The sequence below is a fragment of the Phyllostomus hastatus genome, unplaced genomic scaffold (genome assembly GCF_019186645.2).
Source record: "Phyllostomus hastatus isolate PE091 unplaced genomic scaffold, TTU_PhHast_1.1 phas_scaffold_78, whole genome shotgun sequence".
NCBI lineage: Eukaryota > Metazoa > Chordata > Mammalia > Chiroptera > Phyllostomidae > Phyllostomus > Phyllostomus hastatus.
Window position 1 is genome coordinate 73,332,392 of NW_025334041.1, and position 22,234 is coordinate 73,354,625.

A 22,234-nucleotide genomic window follows, 5' to 3' on the forward strand; every position below is an offset into this window, starting at 1 on the left:
TGAAAATTTTTCTGAGGAAAACAAAATTTCTAACAGATTAGGTGCTTGGGGAAGTAGTGATTTCCTTCACTGGGATTTCACCTGTGGGTAGTAAAAATGGGGAACATAGCAACCCTGGTCATAAAGACAAATCTGTAGTGACTAGAATATTTGACTGAAAAGAATTCCTAAAGTTTGTCTTTTCTCTATTACTTCCACGTAATTCTTCCCAAAATGAAGAAGCCCATGAGGGCAAGAACCAGCCCATCACAGTCCCCTACACACTTCTCCTACTGAGGACCTGGTAATAAGCAGGGCTGACCTGAGGTTTAACGGCCCAGAATGCTTATCTGCCTGGAGGCAGGATAGATGTTAAGAGCTGAATTCTCGTTATTAACCTCTTAAATAACTTAAGCAAAATTCTGCTTAGTTTCAGGACTGATTTTATTTCTTCTACATTGTTAGTGAGTGGCAAAGATGGACAGGAAAACTAGTGGAGCAATGGATTCAGGAAAACGAACAAAACACGGAAGACAGAGACAGTGAAGGAGGTTCAGCAGGCGTGCAGGACAGGAGCTTCTCCCAGAGAAGCCAGATGCACGTGGAGCTCACAGACAGAGCTGCTCCGAGCTCCTCTGCAGCTGGCACCTGCTCTCCACTGTCTTTCCTACGTGAAAGGCACAGAGGCTTCCCAAAGTTAACAGGGAGGGCACTTACAATGGGTCAGGCTCTGTTCTAAATGCTTTTTATATTATCTCTCTTAACTCCTGTGAGTTAAGTCCTGTTATTATCACCATTTCACAGGAAGAGGAAACTGAAGCAGAGGTTAAGTTGACTTGCTCAAAATCTCATAGCTGTCAAGTTCAAAACCACCAAAGTGATTAAATCTATGGCTCAGAATACAAATTAAAAGATCCAAATTTCAGAACTTCAAGATAGCAAAAGGATGTGGAAAGTAATTACATAAAAAGCTATTAAATTTACAATGGAAAAAAGTGACTGATGACATTAATGGTTAAAACCAAATTGGGAACCCTGGCTGGCTCAGTGGACTGAGTGCCGGCCTGTGAACCTAAAGGTCCCTGGTTCGACAGGGCACATACCTGGGTTGCAAGCCAGGTACCCACTTGGGGATGTGTAAGAGGCAACCGATTGAAGTATCTCTTGCAAATTAATGTTTCTCTTTCTCCCTCCTTTCCCCCTCTCTAAAAATAAATAAATAAAATCTTAAAAAGAACCAACCCAAATTAAGAATATCCTAAGAAAATATCTAATAGAATAGGAAACTAATAGGCTACATATTTTCAATAAAAAACTATAAAAGTGTTAAGAACTGGAATACATTCCACATCCTTTGCTTTAGAAAAGGCCTCTAGTAAAGAAAGGGGGGGGGGCCCTAAAGTCAAAGCCACTATAGAAAAATAAAGGATATATAGAGAACTTTCTATACAGCAAGCAGGAAAACTAGAAACACACAGGCTGATGCTCCAACCCTTTGGAGAGCATATAATTCCAATATTACTCCTTCAATTTTTAGGAAATGACTGACGAAATGTCTCATCTCTGAGCAGATAGAATCTGGTAGTGGACTAGGACTAGGTTAACTTCATTTAGGATCTAGAGGTAACTGCAACGCTGTCAAGGATCTTCAGATGAGGGTAGCAACTAGCTGACTTCATTACTAAGACTGAAACCTGACATAGGCACTTAATCACGTTCTAAAAAGTCAATGATCCCCAAAAGACCATGTCCTCACCATGGGTTCCAGGGCTGCACAAACAGAAACTGCCCCTGGCCACAGAAACCAAAGATCAGGCTCTAGCCGCACACAGATCACACAACAGCTGTGTGACCAGAGACCAGGATTTCCCCTTGGGGACACGGCAGCCACTCCTTGCTGTGAGCATTCACAATGCATGTTAATACGCTATTTGAAATTCTGAGAAATCCAATGGTAAATAAACTGTTCTTGATATTTAGTTTTGCCCAAACTTATTCATCAGGGGAAACAGAAATGTACATAAGTAACTGCATACATTCCTTAGAATATATAACACACAGGGAATAGTTTTTGGGAAATACTGCCTTAGTTAATCGTATGAGTCAGGAACAAATGATAGCACGAAAGGCGTGGGAAGTGGCCTGCAAACTGCAAGGCAGTATGCAATGTGAAGTGTCTGACGACAGAAGGGGGCCACCAAGAAGGCACAGTGAGATCACCCACACCACACCCTGCGAGCTGGATGTCTAATGCAGAAAAGTGCACTGAGAAAATTCCCCTATCCAGCCCACAAGTGTGGGGCTAACAAAACAACACAACAAACATAACAAAACAACAACAAAACAAACAATGGGTCAAGGGTTGGATGTCTTAAAAATCTTTTTTTTTTTTAATTTTACTTTTGATTTTAGAGAGAGGGGAAGGGAGAAAGAGGAGAAACATTGATGCAAGAGAGAAACATTGATCAGTTGCTTTGTATTTGTGCCCCAGCCAGGACTGAACCTGAAAACCCAGGCATGTGCCCTGAACGAGAATTGAACCAGTGACTTTTTGGTTTGCGGAACACCACCCAATCAACTGAGCCGCACTGGTCAGGATGGAAGATGTCTTTTCTAATAAGCACTGCCAAGACATTCATTCCACCCACAGGCCAGTGGGCTCTCAGTAGATGTGCACATTGGTAGGACTCCTTTTTGGGGGAGGCACCTAGATCTGGCAAGTGATATGCTTGCTGCTGGCCAGTCCCTACAGGTCAGGTTACATGGCAGCAGGCAAATCTATCTGAAACATGTTCTGGTAATAACCAGACACTGTAACTGACTTTTGCAGAGATAATTCAAAGATAAATTTCCTGCTTGAAACTCCCTGTTTAGATCCATTAACAAATAATAATGGGTCCCATTAATTGGGCCTTTACTCTATGGCAGATACTGAACCAGATCATACACACATGAATATTTCAATTCATCCTCAAAACAATTCTCCCCCCCGAGAGGCAAAACTCACAGGATACAACTGAGGTTTGGAGAAATTAAGTGACTTGCCTAAGCTCCCAACTAAATGGGTGGCAAAGCTGGGGCTCCAGACAGAGGTCCACGAACATTATTTAGTCTGCATCCACAATATGTTATTTACAACTCTATAAATGCACCAAAGACATTTACAAGTATGAGATAAAGGAAATATACATAGAACTAATATTTTCTTCTAACATCTAACTGTCACACGCATTGCATTTTGGAGACAGCTGATGTATTACACTAATTTTCTTCATTTCACAGTTTTTACTTTATATTCCTATTTCATTAAAAGCCCAAATTAGACCAGATTTATTCTATGTTTAGCCAAAGTCTACTCATTTTTGCTCCTTCTAAGCCTGTTTATATTCTTAAAAGTCACATAAAATGCTTGTGAGGCTTTTGGCACAGGAATACAATTAGTTGCTAATGGTAGTTTTCAGAAGCAAGTAAGAGCTCTACTCCATCCAGCAGAACCACTTACTGAGTGTACTGAATATTTCTTACACTGTGGTAAACCCTTCTTTTAGTAGTTATTTTTGTATACACCAACCGTGAGAATTTAAATACTGCTTCTTTATAAAATTCTCAGGAGAAAACCAACACGTTATGAAATCCTCTTGTACCTTTTAATATTTCACAGAAGACTGAAATTGGCAGAGAAAAGAATTACGATAATAAATATGCCTAATATATCCCATACACATAACGATACAGTGTTTAAGTTTTATGGGCAATCTGGGAAAAGAAATTCTTATTAGATGATGATATGCTGTTAGGGCAAGACCACCAGCATTTGTACTTTATCTAAAATAAGAATTATTTTCCATGTTCTTGGAGAAATACTGAATATGCAGTTTTGATTAGAGATCTGTGGGCTTTAACGGGTTGATCAAAGGCAGAGTGTTAAACAACATACATAAAGACAAAAGAGTATTTCAGACTGTGTAGTGCTAACAAACATTGCTTCTGGAAGTAACGTTAATAAATGAGCCACCTTGTTAAAAGAAACTGGGAATTCTGGACAGTTTGCTGGTTACTCTCCGTGCTCGCGGTGTTGGTTGTTGCTGTGGACTGCGTGACTGTAGTGGTGACGCTGCCCGTGTTAGTGCGCCGGCTTGCGTTGCGTGCGGTCTCCAGTTGCTGCCGGGCTGCCTGGGCATGCTGCCGTTCCAGCTGCAGCTGCATCTGCAGTTGTTGTAACTGAGAAGCGGAAGGGCCAGAAGAATTAAGCTGTCCTCCCGCAGAACGTCTCACTCCTGATAACTGAGATAAAAGCTCTGCCAATGGAAATGAAGAGCATTAGTGTCTACTTAAACGCTGTGTGGAATACGAAAGGGTGCAGATCACTTTCCTCCCAGAACATTAAAAATGATGGCCAACAGGCAGGTACCCATGGCAACATGTAGTTTCAGCTCAGAGCAATGCTTTTTAGAGTACCTCCTGGAGGAAGGAGTTATGCGTGAGGAATGCCCACATGAATAATTCACCCATATACAATTATTTGTTTTAATCAAAACATAATGTTGCTTAAGTTATTTGCTTAATGAGCTAATGTAGTTATACTTTCTCTTAGTATTTTAGTAGATTAAAGTGGTTCATCTACTAGTCCTATCAGAATACATAAACCCCCTCAACATTAGCTCCAGGAAAGCATAGATCAAATGTACTGTTTATGATCTTCCCAGTTCTTAGAATTGCGCCTGATCCATAGTAGGCACTCAAACATTTATTCGATAATTGAATTATCAGAACTGAACCCAAAAGACCTGGGTCACTTTTAACAGTGACCCTTGCACACTTGACTTTGTCTTCTCTCTCAGGTACTTTTCTGGCACTGTCTTTTGAGAGTGCCAGAGTACCACTGGAGACGCTTAGCAAGGCTGATGGGCTCCTGACTGCATAGTGGTCTATTTAGTGGTCTGTTTCGATCCAGACCCTCCTGTTTCAATAAGGTGGTACTCATTAAGAGTAATGTGGACCTTTGTCCTTGCATATTCATCTTAAGGAAGGTGCAATCATTGCTTTGTCCTACTCAGAGGGTCTACCTACCAAGTGTACTTGGAATTGATAATTGCCTTGCAGAATTCCCAGGCTAGCAAATGTTCTTCATCATTAAAACTCATGAACAGGTATGGTTGTGTTTTCTTGTTCACTGTTGTCTTACCCCAGGAATTCTTACACCATTATTTCATATTATCCATCATTAAAATAAACTAATTTTCACTGAGAGAAAAAACTGAATAGAGAGAATTTCTCAATCGTGATTTTGCTCCTAGAATTACTTTATTTTGTAACTACTAATCTGCACTTCTTAATCCCTTCACCTTCTGTCATTCAGTCCCTCAATTCCCACTCCCCTCTGACAACCATCAGCCCAGAAATTAACTTTTAGTTTTAGAACCTGCTACCAAAGACAGCAGGTAAATACTGTATTCCCTTTGGAAAAATATTCTTTTAAATCCCCCAAACTCAGTTTACTGCACATCCAAAGGCCCAAAGCACATCTAGAATAATTTTACACTGTGGAACTCTCACTTTAAAGAACACTGGTAAGTGAAACTGTCCCTAGTTTCTATAACAGGCTCACACTTCCCAGTGTTTCAGTATGCTCTGTAAGACACATGGTGGCTTCTAGGCGCAGACACCACCGCGTGCACACGTTCAGAACGCATCCTGGGCCTCCCACAGTGTTACTGCCTGTCTGTGCTCGGGGGGGCCTCTGTCTTAGGCCACAGCGATTTTTTAAAAAAATTAAGTTTACTGAGGTAGCACTGGTTAATAACATTATAATTCAGTATCTGTATACTCTACTGTGTGCTCACCAGCCATAGTCAACTTTCCTTCCATTACCTATAGTGATTTTTGATATTTTATTTTGACTCTCAACCCTTGTGTCTGTGGCTGGCTTCCAGGGTGGCTGTCCATTAAATCCTGACTTCCTAGAAACTCCATGTTCAAATGTTGTTTTCCAGTAAGACTTTCCCAAGCTATTAAAACATGTACTTTTCAGTATGTTCCACAATAATATAGTTCTCAAATCGAGCCAAGAACAGAGAAATTCCTACTTTACTTTCTTGTATGAGAAGAGCTTAATTCGTTAGTCTTGTCCATTAGTTTTCTTATCTGTGTACTTGTGGAGGCTGAACCATGAAATTTTGGTGGTCTTTCAATCTCTTATGATTCTCCTGGGTTTCACTGCAGGCCACTAACAGAGCATATAGCCATGCCTTACTCCCTTATACCCCTAAGTGCTTAAAGAAACACCAGAATAATATGAACTACAATAGATTGTCTAGTTTAAAAATACTTTACACTTATAAAACTTTGGAAAATTTTGTAAAAGAATGTAGGAGTGCGATGAGCGAAATTCCACCATAAAATGGAAAGGGTGCCCTTTCCCCGGCCATCTCCTTTATTAACATGAAACTAACTTACCAGCTATGGGATCCATGGCTTCCCTATTGCTTGGAGAATATGAACTCTGAGAAGAAGAAAGTCCACCAGTAGAACTGCTAGTAAAGTGCATGTTTGATCTACGAGCACGAGGACCTCCTAATCCCCGGCCAGGGTGAAACATTCTACGTACATGTCGAACGCCACTCGATTCATCATAACTCCAAAGTTAAGAAAAGACCCCAAGTATTTTACAGACAGAAAAAAAAAATCACTGAAGCACTTGCTAGGTTTCTTAAATTGTAAGCATTTTAAAATAGCACATTTAATTTAGAATGCAAATGTCACAACTATATCTATAAAGGCTATTAACTCTAAAGCAATATGAGAGTGTGTATATACTGTGTTTTCAAAGAAATCTCCTCCTGGTTCCAGCTAAAATAACCAAAACAACACTGCTAGACAAGGAGAAAGGCATCGCCCAGTCAGATACCCAAAGTAAGACATTCCCTTATCATGATGATCTCAGTATTGAACTTTTTACATGTTTACACTGAAGTAACCACAATTAATAAGCACCAGTTTTTATATCTGGGGAGAGTGTGCTAATACATAAGCTGACCAAATGTCAGTTAAAGTCTGTAAAGAGAAAGGAACATTATGAATAATTTAAATTCAAAAGTAAGAGTCCCCTGGGTTACTAGTTTTAAACTGTGTTTAAGTTCTTTTTCAATGCTGCTGCTAAACAACAACAACAACAACAACAACAAAAGGTTCTGGTGCCCAGGAGGCTTAGAGAGAAGCCTCTCCCTCTTGTCCAAGTTACCACAAAGCACATGAAATGCCTGAAAAATTGGTATGCTTCCAGGATACCTGCTATGCCAACATTCTGAACTTCTTGGTAATACTCATTTGGAATCTAAAATGTAACAAATGCCTACTCCTATTCTTATACTTTACATAATTTAATCTTCTAATTGGTAACCAGAGAATTCTTACAGAAATCTCACAGGAATGATGCTGAATAGGTGATATGGGACAGTCTACTGAACAGACACCAATTTCACTAGAGGTTCATGAACTTGTTGAAAAGAGTCAGGATAACAGCTTGGTTTTACTATTTGCCTAGCTTCTTCATGGAGATGGAGTGAAGCATGGATCAAACACAGCCCTTCTAAGTATTGTAGGATTCTTTTATATGAAATGGAAAGTGACTCAAAGGTTTAAGTATTTTTGGCCCATTTGGGTTTCCTTATGCTCTGAAAAAATAGCCACTGCTTTCTTCCTTTTGCTTTAGGGGTCCCTGCACTTAGGAGAGAGAAAGAATGGCTTCTTCTACTTATTGAGTACTGGCTCAGGGCAGGCTGACACTCCAGTATCTTGGGCTGGGTTCATACCTTTACTTTCCATTGGTTTCCACTTCTCTCCCTGTAGCTCTAAAGGGCCATGTTTCCAATTAGAAGATCAAGGGATGGGAGCTACAGGACAAGAAAACCACCAAACCAGTGCCTCTCTCATATGAATTACAACTGCCAAGAGGCATTCAAAAGAATTAAGAATAAAGTCTGGCAGAGAAAAAGGTTGCACTTGAATTGCTTCAAAATACAATGAACACTGAAACCTTTACATGAGAACAAAATCCTATAGTAATCAGTGGTAGTTTTAGAAAAATAATTCATAACCTGAAACCAGAAGCACCACGCCTACAAATTTAATCACTGTGGTAGGCTAGTAAATTTTTGGGAGATTACTGAGAGAAATGCCAAGAACTTTCATGAGATATAAGCTTGGGAAGGGGAAGCAGAAATGAAAGTGGAAAAGGAAGTTACAGCTGAACCTGACCATATGCTTTCCAACTCAGAGAGACTGGGCAGGAAATGGCCTTCCCTGGAGGAGACTCCAAAGGGGAAAAGAGCCCCAAATGCACAACTGCCCACCACCCACCTGTAATAGGAGAAGGCAATGGAGAGCAGAGAGGGGAAGCAAATAAACCCTCCCTATAGTCCATTACTTAGATTTTAATTTGGATCAGCATTTTCCTCTTTTGTATGAAAACATTCTCCAGAAGACTTATAATCTGATCAAAATATCTTATAAAAACTAACAATGATGAGAGCAAGTCAACTTTTACTTAACAGGCACGACTCATATAAGCCATAGCATTTGGAAAGAGAAGCAAAAAATTGTATCTCAGCACTGAGTCGCTTTTAGGAAAACATCAAATAAACTAAATAAAATAAAATTAGAAGTCAGTTTTTCTCTTTGAGGATACTGTTCTTAAAAAGAATCAAAATGACAATTGTAACAAACAACTTTTTCCTTTGTTGCATCTGGAAAGGATATTAAATCTCTAGGGGCTCTGTGTTCAAGTGTAAGATGAGCTGCAAAGTCATCCGTGACATGATTAGGATCACCTCCAGGTAATGCTGCACATATAGGACAAATCTGAAATGAAAAAGAAAGCAGATTTAATAAATGGACACTGATCAGGCATCTTTCTGGATGAATACTTCACTGTGAATTTTACTACCACCAAGTTTTACCCAGGCAGAAACGCAGCAGATCCTGCCCTAGTGAAGGCAGGGGAGGCCTCACAAGAACGGCAGCACACTGGGGAAGGAAGCTAAGATGGTGACACAGGCAAACATGGCTCGCCTCCGCACATGGCCACATCAAAATTACAACTGAACTACACAACAACCATTATCCAGGACCGCCAGAAATTGACATGAATGGAAGTCTTACAAATACAGAACTGAAGCAGAAACCACACTGAGACTGGCAGGAGGGGCGGTCGTGGAACGGGCTGGTCCCACCACCACAGTGCTGTAGGTCAACACTGGGAGGGACATCTCAGGAGCCAGGGGCCCCAGTGCCAGGAAGGTCAGTCCCCACAACTTCTGGCTGCAAAAACCAATGGGGTTGAAGCTGTGGAACATAGAAACTCTTGGATTCACAGGCAACTCCTCTTAAAGGGTCCATGCACGAACTTACTCAGACTCACTCCCTCCAAACTCCAGCAGGGGCAGCAGCTTCAAAGACACCAGGGGCATATGGGGAAGAACTGAAGTGTCTGGCATCAGGTTAAGAACTGGGGAGACAACATTCTCTTTGACAGAACTGCTGGCAAGGCCACTGTTCCTTTTCGGAGCCCTGCCCACAAAGAGCTGGCAGGCAGGCACCTATCAGAGACCCCAGCAAACTGGTCTACACTGTTCACCCACCCTGGTGATTCCCTGAGGCTCCACTCCACCCAACTTTCGAGCCCAGCCAAGCTGTTTCCAGTGGCTTTTCCATACAAATGGCTTGTCTTAGCTCATGCTTCAGATTTTTCTAAATCCTTTCAAACAAGCAGCATCTGGCCTCAGTTCACAGCTTGGGAACCTCCAAGACCAAAACAAGTAGCAGCCATCTGCAGCCAACTTTGTAGCTTATGCCAGGTAGGTCTGGACAGAACACTTCCAGGGGGCTGACCTTGGCCTGCACCACCTAGAAACCCCAGAGCCAGCACACCTGATGGAAAGCTACAGACCACATTGGAGCACGACCACCCAACCCCCTCCACAAGTGACACATCAAGAGGTGAACTCAGTGGGCACCACAGCCTTGCTGAAGTAAGTCCTACTGTGTGGAGTGGGCCCCTGCATAGCTGATCATCCATGGTGGTTAGAGTTTGGTGGTCAGTGGTCACAGCCAGTCCTTGCAGCTGATCAGCTTGGATAAATCCTGCCCCTCCCATTGACCTGCCAATAGCAATCAAGGCTCACCTACAAGAGGAGGGTGTATTTGGCCCACACAGAGTGTGCACCTCAACTGCCAAGCTTAGGTGATAGGGGAGGCTGTGCCACTGGACCCTATAGGACACCTACTATATTAGGCCATGCTACCAAACCAAGGAGTCATAGCAGCTCTACCTAATACAAAGAAAAAAAAAACAACCAAAAACACAGGGAGGCTGCCAGAATGAGCAGACAAAGAAACATGGCCCAAATGAAAGACCAGAATAAAACTCCAGAAAAAGAACTAAACAAAATGGAGAAAAGCCATCTACTAGATACAGAAAACACTGGTTATAAGGATGCTGAATGAACTTAGAAGAGCAGATGAACTCAAGAGAACTTCAACAGCATGAAAAATGACATGGAAACCATAAAAAAGAACCAGTCAGAAATGAAGGATACACTAACTGAAATATATAACAATTTACAGGGAATCAACAATAGAGTGGATGAAGCCAAGATTCAAATCAGTGGTTTAGAATATAAGGAGGCAAAAAACACCCAATCAGAACAGCAAGAAGAAAAAATAGTATTAAGAAAAAATGAGGATAGTGTAAGGAGCCTCTGGGGCAACTTCAAGCATTCGCATCATGGGGCTGCTAGGAGAAGAGAGAGACCAAGAAATTGAAAACCTGTTTGAAAAAATAATTACAGAAAGCTTTCCTAATTTGGTGAAGGAAATAGACATACAAGTCCAGGAAGCACGGAGAGTCCCAAAAAAGATGAACCCCTAAAGGCCCATAGCAAGATGCATTATAATTAAAATGCCAAATGTTAAAGACACAGAATCTTAAGAGTAACAAGAGAGAAGCAGTTAGGTACGTACAAAGGAGATATCATAAGACTGTCAACTGATTTCTCAAAAGGCTAGAAGGGATTAGCAAGAAATATTCAAAATGATGAAAACCAAGGACCTACAACCAAGGTCACTCTACCCAGCAAAGTTATCATTTAGAATCAAAGGACAGGTAAGAGCCTCCCAGACAAGTAAAATCTAAAGGAGTTCACCATCACCAAACCAGTATTATATGAAATGTTAAAGGGTCTTCTTTGAGAAGATCAAAAATATGAAAAATAAAATGGCAACACATATCTACCAATAATTGAATCTAAAAAACAAAATAAATGAACAAGTAGAATAGAAACAGAATCATAGATACAGAGAACATATTGATGGTTGCCAGATTCGAAGTGTGGGCAGGGGGCGGTGTTTTGGGGGATGGGCAAAAAAAAGTGAAGGGATTAAGATGTTCAGCCCTGGCTGGTGTAGCTCAGTGGCTTGAGTGTGGGCTTGTGAACCAAAGGGTCCCTGGTTCAATTCACAGTCAGGGCATATGCCTGGGTTGCAGGCCAGATCCCCAGTATGGGGGTGCACAAGAGGCAACCACACATAGATATTTCTCACCCTCTTTCTAAAAAAAAAATGTTCAAATTGGTTGTTACAGAATAGTTATGGGGATATAAAGGACAGCATAGGAAATATATTGGCCAAAGAGTATACATGCATGACCCATGGACACGGACAAGAGTGAGGGGACTATCTGAGCGAGTGCGGAGTTTCTGGGTGGAGGGGGCACATGGGGAAAAATTGGGACAACTGTAACAGCATAATCAATAAAATAGAATTTAAAGAAAGAACTACGGGCCCATCAGTGCTCTCACTCACAACAAAAACACATCTCAGAGCCAGACACCAGGTCCGGACAGACAGTTCAAACTTGAGTTCTGATAAAGCCTCTTTGCAGTGTTCCAGTTCATTGACATGGTCTAGCAAAATAGTTTCCATAAAAAAAAATTAAAATATGCTATTCAGTGCACATTATGCCTAAGCCCAGTCTTGAATGGTCAAGACTGAGACATAAGCTTTTCCAAAGTAAACAAGACCTGACGGCCAATTGCAAAATAAGACAGCAAATACTCCTACTTATGTATTTTAAATGTGATATGGTAAGATAGACAGTGATTGCTGATCATATGCAAATGTGTCTATAACTTCATGAATTGGACTTCCAAGGAGAAAAGAGGGTGGGTGGGACAAAAGCTTGAGATCAGGGCAAGGTCAGGAATCAGAAGACCAATATCCCCATAGACCTTAGGGCAAGGGATAAAAGGAGGACATGGGAATAAAATGGTGTATAGGGAGACAAAGGAGGCTTGATAGGTTGGAAATGGGCTTTCTGAAACGGTAGTTTCAACAGAAGTGGTGAAAGGAGGCAGGAGAGGCTAAGGACAGAAATAATGAGGAACTATTAGTGAAAAGGCCCCACTCTTCCAGAGGTCCAAATAGACAGATGATGATCTAAGAATGGTAGCTAAGCCTTGAAGTATGAGGAACTTCAATCTTAAAGAGCACAGCTAAGAACATGAGACTGCAGCACAGGAGCATGATCAAAGGAAGCCCCTGGGAAACATACAGTTAAAGTTTTAGGCTTGTGCCTCTCTAGAGAAAAAAGAGTTAAGGATAGGATATGTGATTCACCTTGCCAACACATGTGTCCTGTGCTTAAATTCTTTCACTTGGAGAAAAATTCGGGCAACTGGTGGTGACCTTACTGCCCCTTACAGCAGTGTGGGAGAAGGCAGGAGCACTGGGGATGAGGAGGCAGGGAAAGGTGAGACTTGGGAGGGCAGCTCAGGGATAGAGAGGGAAAAAGGAACTACTCCAATTTCTCGAAAGCAGAAGTCCCCTGAGAATCTGACTCTGTTGTGATCCCAGTTCTTCTAATGCCTAAGCTGTAGCTGTCCTGATTATCTGCCTTAGGACTGAGAAATAGCCTCAAGAAAACCTAAGCCTTGACTGGTGTGGCTCAGTGGGCTGGGCCGTAAACTGAAAGGCCTCTGGTTCAATTCTATCAAGGCACATGCCTGGACTGGGGGCCAGGTCCCCAGCTGTGGGGCATGCAAGAGGCAACCAATCAATGTTTTTTTCTCTCTTTCTCCTTTCCTTCCCCTCTCTCTAAAAATAAATAAACAAACAAATAAACAAATAAATGAAAGAAAACCTAAGATGCTCATGAGAAATAATGTTTAAACGTGACTGTGGGAGAAAAGTAGGGAGGTCATAATGGGATGTGCCTGTGAGGCAAAGAGAAGTAGACAGATATACATGTGCCTTTCTTAGAAGATGCTAGAAAAGTGGTTGGGCACTTGTTTCTGCCAGAGAGGAGAAAATCAATTGTTTTTACTCACAAGTTTACAAAGTAAAAAGTATCAACTCTCCCTTCACTAGGAATTCGGGTTTTACTGTCTGTGCCATTCCTGCACGGTGACACTGAGTAATAGTGTTTGATACACGTGTTTTACTTTTCATGTATTTATGTCTTCCTTAACTAGATTGTAACCTCTTTGAGAAATGCAGGACAGTGTGATTTGATTCTTGTCTGGGAACCATGACCAGGCTTGTTAAAGCAAAGAGACTGATGAGGTTTGGATAAACAACCTTCAGTTGTTTAAAAATAAAACAAACCAACCAACTTAGATATTTTGAGACTTGGCATTTTTCAACAGTTAGTAGGTGCTGGACTATGTATAGTATTGTTATATCATAAGACTATGTGTATAAGACTTTTATCCAAAGAGAAAATAACCAAAAGGAAAAGGCATCTTCATTTTTTAGATTGGCCGTTGGGTAAAATCTACATACAACTTTAATTATAAAAAGATACCGGCAGAGGTTTCAGTACTTTAAGAATACATGTAAACATTCTTAGATGAGAAAAATCTCCTCCATAATATGCATTCTTGGAAGGAAGACAGAGTGGGGAAGTACAGATAACACATGTACAATACTAAGAATGTTCTTCTTTTTCTTTTTGAGAGGGTAAGGGAGGGAGAAAGAGAGGGAGTGAAACATCCATGTTTGAGAGATACACTGATTGGTTGCCTCTTGCAACTGGGAAAACCTGGTCTACAAACCAGGCATGTGCCCTGACTGGGAATCGAACCAGTGACCTTTTGGTTTGCAGGCTGACATGCAATTCACTGAGCCACAGCAGCCCGGGCAAGAAAGTTCTAATAAGAATGAAATTCTCCTCCAAACTAGAAAAGCACCATTGAGGGTTGGCTAGGATGGGAGTAAAAGACAGAAAACTGTACTTGAACAACAATTAAATAAAAAAGATAAAAAAAGGAAAGCACCATTGTGATGGGAACGTAAAATAGACAATCAAGATCTTTAACATTGTATATTAATCTCAGTTCTGTAACTCAATGTCTTTTAGATCTCATTACAGTAAGTGTGCTAAGATGGCAAGATGAAGGTACCCAGAAGTGCTTCATTCAGAGAGAAGTTAACACAAAACAAATAAACTTCTGTAATAACCAGGGAAAAAGAATTAACTACCAACATAAGGAATTACTGGGGCAGGAGGATCATCTGGTTTCACAGCACGCATGGAAAAATTAAGAGACTAGATTACAACCAAGTGGAAGCTGTCGCCACACTTGGGCCAAATGAAGCTGACTAAGATGCGGACTTTCGAAAGGAAAACTAAACTTCACTGTGGATGGGACCAGATGCCTAGATCACCTTTTAGGTTTTATACTACTAGGTACTTAGCAAACTAATTCATGTTTTAGGAGAAGAATTTGGTGACTTAAGGTCTTACCTGCTTACCTGCTTGAGAGGTAACGGAGAAAGCAAGAAGAAGAAAGAGAAGCGAGAACCAAGTGGGACAGGAGAAACAGGGCAGAGGCGGGGGTGGGACCGGGACAGGTGGAACGCTGTGCTGCCCTTCGGGGGCACGAATACAGCGGCACAAGTTTTGATTGTGTCTTTCAGTTTACGTGGTGGTACCCAATCCTTTTTACAGGACAAGAAAATCCCACACAAAGGATAAGCTATTGACCCTACAATTATGAGTTTGTCAACATTAGTATTTATTATACTTCTACTGCCACATGATATAGTAATATCTATTTCTTGAACAAAAAACTTCCATGTAATATGTTAACTTAAAATTATGACAACTTGTCAACATTAAGGGTTACTGAGTTGGCCTAAGTCAGCGTTTTCTTAATTTGACTACAGATTTTAAAATCATAGTTCCCCATGCCTCTACCTGGAATCTAGGAATTTAGATTCTATATTTTTGACAAGGGTCCAGTTATCTTATAACTGAATAAATCAGTCAAGTACAGTTCAAATACACAATGATACTGAAAAATAACAAATATTTACCCTGTTGTATGAAACACCAACTGTTAACTGTTACTTGCTGCTCCCCTTCACCCTTATTCACAAATGTCCTTGCGCGCTGTCTTTGCTATTGCTTGAGCCTTCCCCTTCTGCTTCCCCGTGCCACTGAAGGTCAACAACAGTCCTGCTTTTTCTCTGCAATGCTCTTAGAAGCCTTTTCCAATGTACTGACAACCCATGCTTAGACACAACAGAGTTTCCACTTCCCCGTGTGGTCCCAGTTTATGATTCACAGCAAGCAACAGTCAGGGAATATTCTTAACATGGGTGGTGATCGATGTGTAAAGCAAACTTTCTCAAGTCCGTACATAAACACCAAGTCACTGCTTAACTTGCACAACTTCTCCCCTGTGACAGGCTATGTCCACACACACACAAGCACAAAGTCTAAAGTCAGCATGCTTGGTTTTTGCTTTAAACAAGAGCACCACACGTTCATCCTCACGTGATTTATTAACCAGTCTAAAGCAAACTTCAGATTTCCTCCAGCCTCTTTCTTGAACTCATACACCCACACCGGGCAGCACTCTCTCTCTGGGTGGTATGTAGAGCTTTAAAAACAACCAAAGAAAAGTTAAATTCCATGTGATAAGTTCTTTCCATGGTTTTTTTTTGGGTGGTGGTGGTGGTGGTGGTGGCCAGTATGCTTAATAAGTTTCTTGCTCATTTTGTTCACTGCTATAGCATAATGCATTTTTTAAAAAGTACCTATCTGCTCTACATATAACCTGGCTTTAACTGAAGCTAAACTGCAGCATTATACAGAGATTGGTTTTTCACCAAAATCATTCAGTAGGTGCCTAAGCACTAGATTGGTTCTTTGCAATGAGGCTGATCCATTTTGACGTATCACCCTTTCAGACCACACGAGCCATACCAGCCAGGGAACTAGACAGCAGAATTTAGAACATTTGGTAGTTTTTGTTATATACAAAAGTTTTGATCTTCCTTACATTTTAAGACTTGATTTAAAAGTCCTAAATAAGACTGGCAAGTATTCAAAGTGAAGAAAAGTAAGGACCTACAACCTAGATTACCCCACCCAGCAAAGCTATCTTTTGAATGGAAGGGCAGATAAGGTGCTCCCCAGATTAGGTAAAGCTAAAGGAGTTCATCATCACCAAGCCCTTATTATATTATATGAATGTTAAAGGGACTTATCTAAGAAAAAGAAGATCAGAACTATGAACATTAAAATGACAACAAGCTCACAACTATTAACAATTGAATATAAAAATCAAAAACAAAGTAAGCAAACAACTAAATAGGAACAAAATCAGAGAAATGGAGATCACATGGAGGGTTATGAGGATGGAAGGGAAAGGGAGAGAATCAAGGGAAGGTATAGGAAATAAGAAGCATAAACAGTAGGTACAAAATAGACAGGCAGAGGTTAAGAACAGTATAGGAAATGGAGAAGCCAAAGAACTTATACGCACGATCCATGGACATGAACTAAGGGGGGAAAGGCTGGTGGAAGGGGGGATACCTGGTGGAGGGGGGCAAAGGAGGAAATATTGGGATAACTAATAGCATAATCAATAAAATATACTTTCAAAAAGTCCTAAATAATTAAGCTTTCTTTTTAAATATGGTTCTTGGAAATTTAAATTATATATGTATGTTGATACCCTGGGATTCATGAAACTTGAAATAACATAATTTAGCCACAATAAAAAATAACTCCAAATAAGAGTCAGAGCTTTATCTTGTCCACAATCCATTCCATATATGAGCATACACATTCACCTTGAAGAAAAAATCCAATGTAAGCCTTACTTTTTCTATCATCCCAAGGGTAAGCTAGATATTTTGTCTGTGGACTTTAAGAAAAGGAAATGGGCACCTCTTAATGCTTAATGGTATCAATAGGAACTCAGGTTCTTATTGACACCAAGAGAACAGGAATGGAGGCAGGGCCCCAAAGCCAGCAACAATTTTAGTGAAGAGCCAGAGATAAACTCTACTTAAGTTAGTGGGTTTATACTGTTTATAAGGTTTTTAAAAAATTAGAGTCTGGTGATGATGGAAATCTCTGTATGTTACTGTTACTCTTCTTGGGTATTAACAAGTTTGTCGAGCGGGGCTGAATTTGGTAGGACTTCTTAAAAGACAAAAATGACCTCAGCTTGAATATGTAGATTATCATCTTAAAATAATTTTCTTAACCAGTTTTATTGTTGTTGTTTTTTTTAACGTGAGAGGCACAGTGGGAAAAGAAGGCTGAAAAGTGCATAAAGAACTTCTGAGCTACCTTACAATTTGCCAACAATCACCAGGGAGTGTCCTTCTTTATTTATACTACCTTCCCTAATAATCTTCCTGCAGGCCCTGCAAAACATTTCTATGCACTGACCTGAAATTAGCTATCTGTACACTGAACTAGACAGACCAGTATTTCATAGGGCAAAGACACCAGACTAGTGAGCAAAGAAGAAAGGAATTAAAAATGAATGTCTCTAGTACTTCCCTGCTGCTGCTCTTACCTAGCACTTCGTTTCACATTAAGTGTTCTTCCCATTCTGAGAACTGCCTATTGACCTTGACCTACATGAGTTTAATTCAACACAGAGGGAAATGCAGAATAATGAAAACCCTACCCAGAGGTAATGGCATATTCTCAATAACAGGCACAGACACCTTCCTAGAAAAGCTACTATTACCTTATTTTCATGATAATCTAAGTGATTCCTCTTTTGGTTTTCATATCATCTTAGGAAACTGATTTCACATAGGAGTATCTTTAAAAATATCATGACATACATACCAGGATTATTCCAAACAAATCTGAAACATCCCAAGCATCTCCTAGCATTTTCTTCCCTCATATGAACTCAAAAATCTGCTGGGGTAATAATGGTTGTGTCGGCCCTTAAAATCAAAAGTACTACTTTCTGATTTTAAGTAAGTAAATGTGCTCAAAATAACTAAAGAATATGCAAAGACAACCAAATACTGAAGAGAGAAAAAAGTGACCTACTCTGTATGTTGAGTCAAAAGTAATGAAAAGCACAAATAGTAAAAGTACCAAATCCTGACGATCTATAGCCCCTAGCTAAATGAAGTTGAGAAGTAGCAATATGATTTTGCCTGTAGCAACAGCATTTTTCAAATCCTGTTTCCCCACTATTAAATAAAGTACTGCTGTGAGTTCACATAAAAGCATATGGAATCCAACTGCATTCTTTGATAAAGAGGAATACATGCAGTAACAATTAATTTTTTTAATGTATATTTGGCTTTCAAATGCTAACCCTTCTCGAATACCTGATTATATAGGTAAACAGGTAATCATATTTAAGAAAGTACAGAAGATTAGAGTTAAAAGATTTGGGAAAATTGTGGTTCGCCCTACTATTATTGCTCCTAATAAGGAAATATATGTGTTGGGAAGTTAGATCAAATGAATCTAATTATTTATACACAAAATGTTATAACGATGTTGATAATTTCTATTGTCCTTTATGGCTCCTTTTAACTGACACCTCAACAACTGTTTAAATATCACACATTATCTACTAAAACTGATTATTATAAATCATTAAAAAAGATTTTTATGTCCTTTTATACAATCATTTTCTCTTTAAGATTTATTATTCAAAATAAGCCCTGGCTGATGTAGCTCAGTGGATTGAGTGTGGGTCTGCGAACCAAAGGGTCATGGGTTTGATTCCTGGTCACAGCACATGCCTGGGTTGTGGGCTGGCTCATGAGAGGCAACCACACACTGATGTTTCCCTCTCTTTCTCCTTCCCTTCCCTTCTCTCTAAAAATAAATAAATAACCCCTACAAAATAAAATTGTCCGTCAGATTGTGGAAGATTTCTAAAGTGATTTTTTTCCTTGACACCCCCCAAATTTATTTATTTATTTTTTTTGAAGAGGGGAAGGGAGGAAGAAAGAGAGGGAGAGAAACATCAATGCATGGTTGCCTCTTGTGCATCCCCTACTGGGAACCCAACTCACAACCCAGACATGTGCCTTGATTGGGAATTGAACTGGCAACCCCTTGGTTCGCAGGCCAACCACTGAACCCACTGAGCCACACCAGCCAGGGCTGTTCTTGATTTTTATTTCTTACCAAATTTGTATAACTGGAAGAAAATACTACCATGCTATTTCAAAATTAAACTTAATTTGTTACAAACACATCTAGGTCTTCATTAAAAAGGAAGGGAATGTATCACTAACATGTAAGGAGCCTCTATAAAAAAAGGAGACTCCCCTCCCCTAAACCCTTTTCTCAAGAGTAACAAAAGCAAAGAACAAACAAATCAAGTAAAAAGTTGGAAGCAGTTAAGTTTCCATCAGTGAACTATTGAAGAACTGTTGTAATTATGTACAAAATAATATAATATAGATTTCTAGAAGTGAGAAAAGAATGTTGGTAAACCAAAAAGTGCTCTACCTTTCAAGCATAATGTTTGTCACATGAATTGTAGGAGATTTACTAAACAAAGAACTGAAAGGTTAATTATACATCATTAATTAAAGGTAAAGGCATATTCCACTTAAAGATTTTATTTATTTTTAGACAGAGGGGAAGGGTAGGAGAAAGAGAGGGAGAGAAACATCAACGTGTGGTTGTGTCTTGAGTGCCCTCTATCGGGGACCTGGCCTGCAATCCAGGAATATGCCCTGACTAGAATTAAACCAGTGACCCCTTGATTTGCAGGCCAGTGCTCAATCCACTGAGCCACACCAGCCAGGGTGGCATGTTCTGATTAAAAACAAAAACAAAAACTCCTGAAGGCTTTCTAATTAGCTGCAATACAAGTCAGCTCAAATGTAAGATTTAAGAAAATTTTCAGGAGTCAGTCTTAATACCCTTTTATGTTCCAAGAAAAGTTTTTCCACCATGTTTCTTTCACAATCCAAACACATCCTCAATAGATCCCTCTTCTCTGCAATCCTGTCTGACCTGTTGTTCATTTCTACTACTAGGTTGATGGATTCTAATAATTACAGTGCTACTTAAAGCCCTCTTAATTCTTACAATTTTTACTTTACTGATTTCCATTTATTTTTAGGAGAGGGAAAGGGAGGGAGGGAGAGGGAGAGAAACATCCGTTGCCTCTCTTACACCAACTGAGGCCCTGGCCTATAACCCAGGTGTGCCCTGCTGGGGAATCGAACCTGACCACCTTTCGGTTTGTAAGATGACGCCCTACCCACTAAGCTGCCCCAGCCAGAGCCCTCTTAATTCTTTCCACAGTCAGAATCCAGTTAGCTGTCCCAATCTACCAAATCTCATAACTAGGAGTGTTTTTAAAAATGTATACTTAATTTCAAAATTGTATTGTTTATATTTGGTATTCATATAAAGACTCCCAAAACTATACCAACTCTGCTTTTTATATTTTAACTAGTAATTACCTTCACTATGCATTCTATTTCAGATGTTATTTTTCATAGTCTGGTTTTGAAGGGTCTTCCATACCCTCAAAATTAAAAACCTCTTAAGTAATCTTACATTAATCTTAAGAAAGGAGGCAAATATTCAGGTTGGGGCCTTATAGTTCCTAGCTGAAAAAGGAAACAGAAAAATACAGTCAAGGACTACAAAACTGTTTTCAAAATTAACCTTCAGTAGGCTTTCTTATTGGCCATGTCAGGTACCAGTAAATCTTTATTGGTGGTAACAGTTAATATCTGGTGATATATCTGGTTAGAGGAGTGAGACCCTTAAATCCTATCAGTAGGTATAAGGTGATGGTCTTGAGGACATAGGCAGGGCAAAGCCAGAAGCAAACTGAGCATTTAAAAAGAAAAATGTTAACAGAAACAGAAAAGGAGATCCAGTCCGTTATTATGTGAATATAATCTTCCACCAAAATGACCATGAGTCATGCAAACTCCAGAATTGAAAAATGTTTCATTAACCCTGAGACTTTGCCAAATACTGAAGATGGGGTAAGAGGGGACACAAAGTAGTATCATCAGGACATCTGCATGTAACTACCATATTAGAGCTGACAATATGCCTCACATACATTTAGAAAGGCATTCAAAATATTTAACTGGTAGGGCACAGGCACCGATCCTTCAGTACGACGCATACACTGGCTTCCACTCTGAAGGCCTGGTGCCTGTGCTGTACCTGCCCTGAATCTAGGACATGACTTACATGATTCAAAGAAAAACCCTGCACCTTCATATCAAAGATTCTTGTCTGCTTACCATTTTCCACTTTGAAATGTCTGGGTATGTTATGGGTGGGAACAAAGGCAGATGAAGTGCTCGTGCAGACTAAGAGTGAATGGGGGGGGGCGGGATGCCTTAAAATATTTCACAACCACCAATATGAAAAACAGCATAGCCACTGCCTTGAGCTATGTTCCAAAAGCATGGAAACTTAATGAAGGCATGTAATTGAGCATAACTATAAGAACCGGACCACAAAACCACTTGTAGATGGTTAGTAATTAATTTTCAAACTATGTATCGGGTATAAAGGGGTATAAAATTGTATTTACTTTCAGGAAAAAAAAAATAAGGCCAGGCTGGTGGGGATTAATTCTTATTCTAAAAAACATATAATCAGCTTTTTATTCAAGGATGGGACTTAAAATTTCCACTGGATTTTCGAATTTTGGATGTGAAAAACTGAGCCCTGATAGGGTGATGACAGTACAGTAGGGCTTGTTGGGTAATGATGATTTTAAGAATGCCTAGTTTACAGTAGGGGAAACCTTTCCTTTACTGTTTACTATATTTAGGTAAATAAGGGACCTAAGTTTGACAAAAATGAAATCAAAGAGAACTTATCCCAAGTTTCCCACAACTAGAATAAAGATGCAATCAAGTCAGCATGGTTCATACTGGTACCTGAAACTGTACCAAAACGAAGCAGAGTCACCTTTAC

The 22,234-nt window shown here is 40.0% G+C and overlaps 1 protein-coding gene across 2 annotated transcripts in view; it reads right to left on the minus strand.

The window, feature by feature from the left end:
* Nucleotides 1-22,234, minus strand: part of KCMF1 (potassium channel modulatory factor 1) — a 70,917-nt gene that overhangs the window by 2,366 nt on the left and 46,317 nt on the right. For both annotated transcript variants that reach the window (XM_045828202.1, XM_045828203.1), the window contains exons 4-6: nucleotides 8,737-8,838; nucleotides 6,436-6,610; nucleotides 3,995-4,277 (exon numbers count right to left, since the gene is read on the minus strand). In XM_045828202.1, coding sequence (XP_045684158.1) covers nucleotides 3,995-4,277; nucleotides 6,436-6,610; nucleotides 8,737-8,838 — 560 coding nt within the window. The remainder of the gene's footprint in view (nucleotides 1-3,994; nucleotides 4,278-6,435; nucleotides 6,611-8,736; nucleotides 8,839-22,234) is intronic.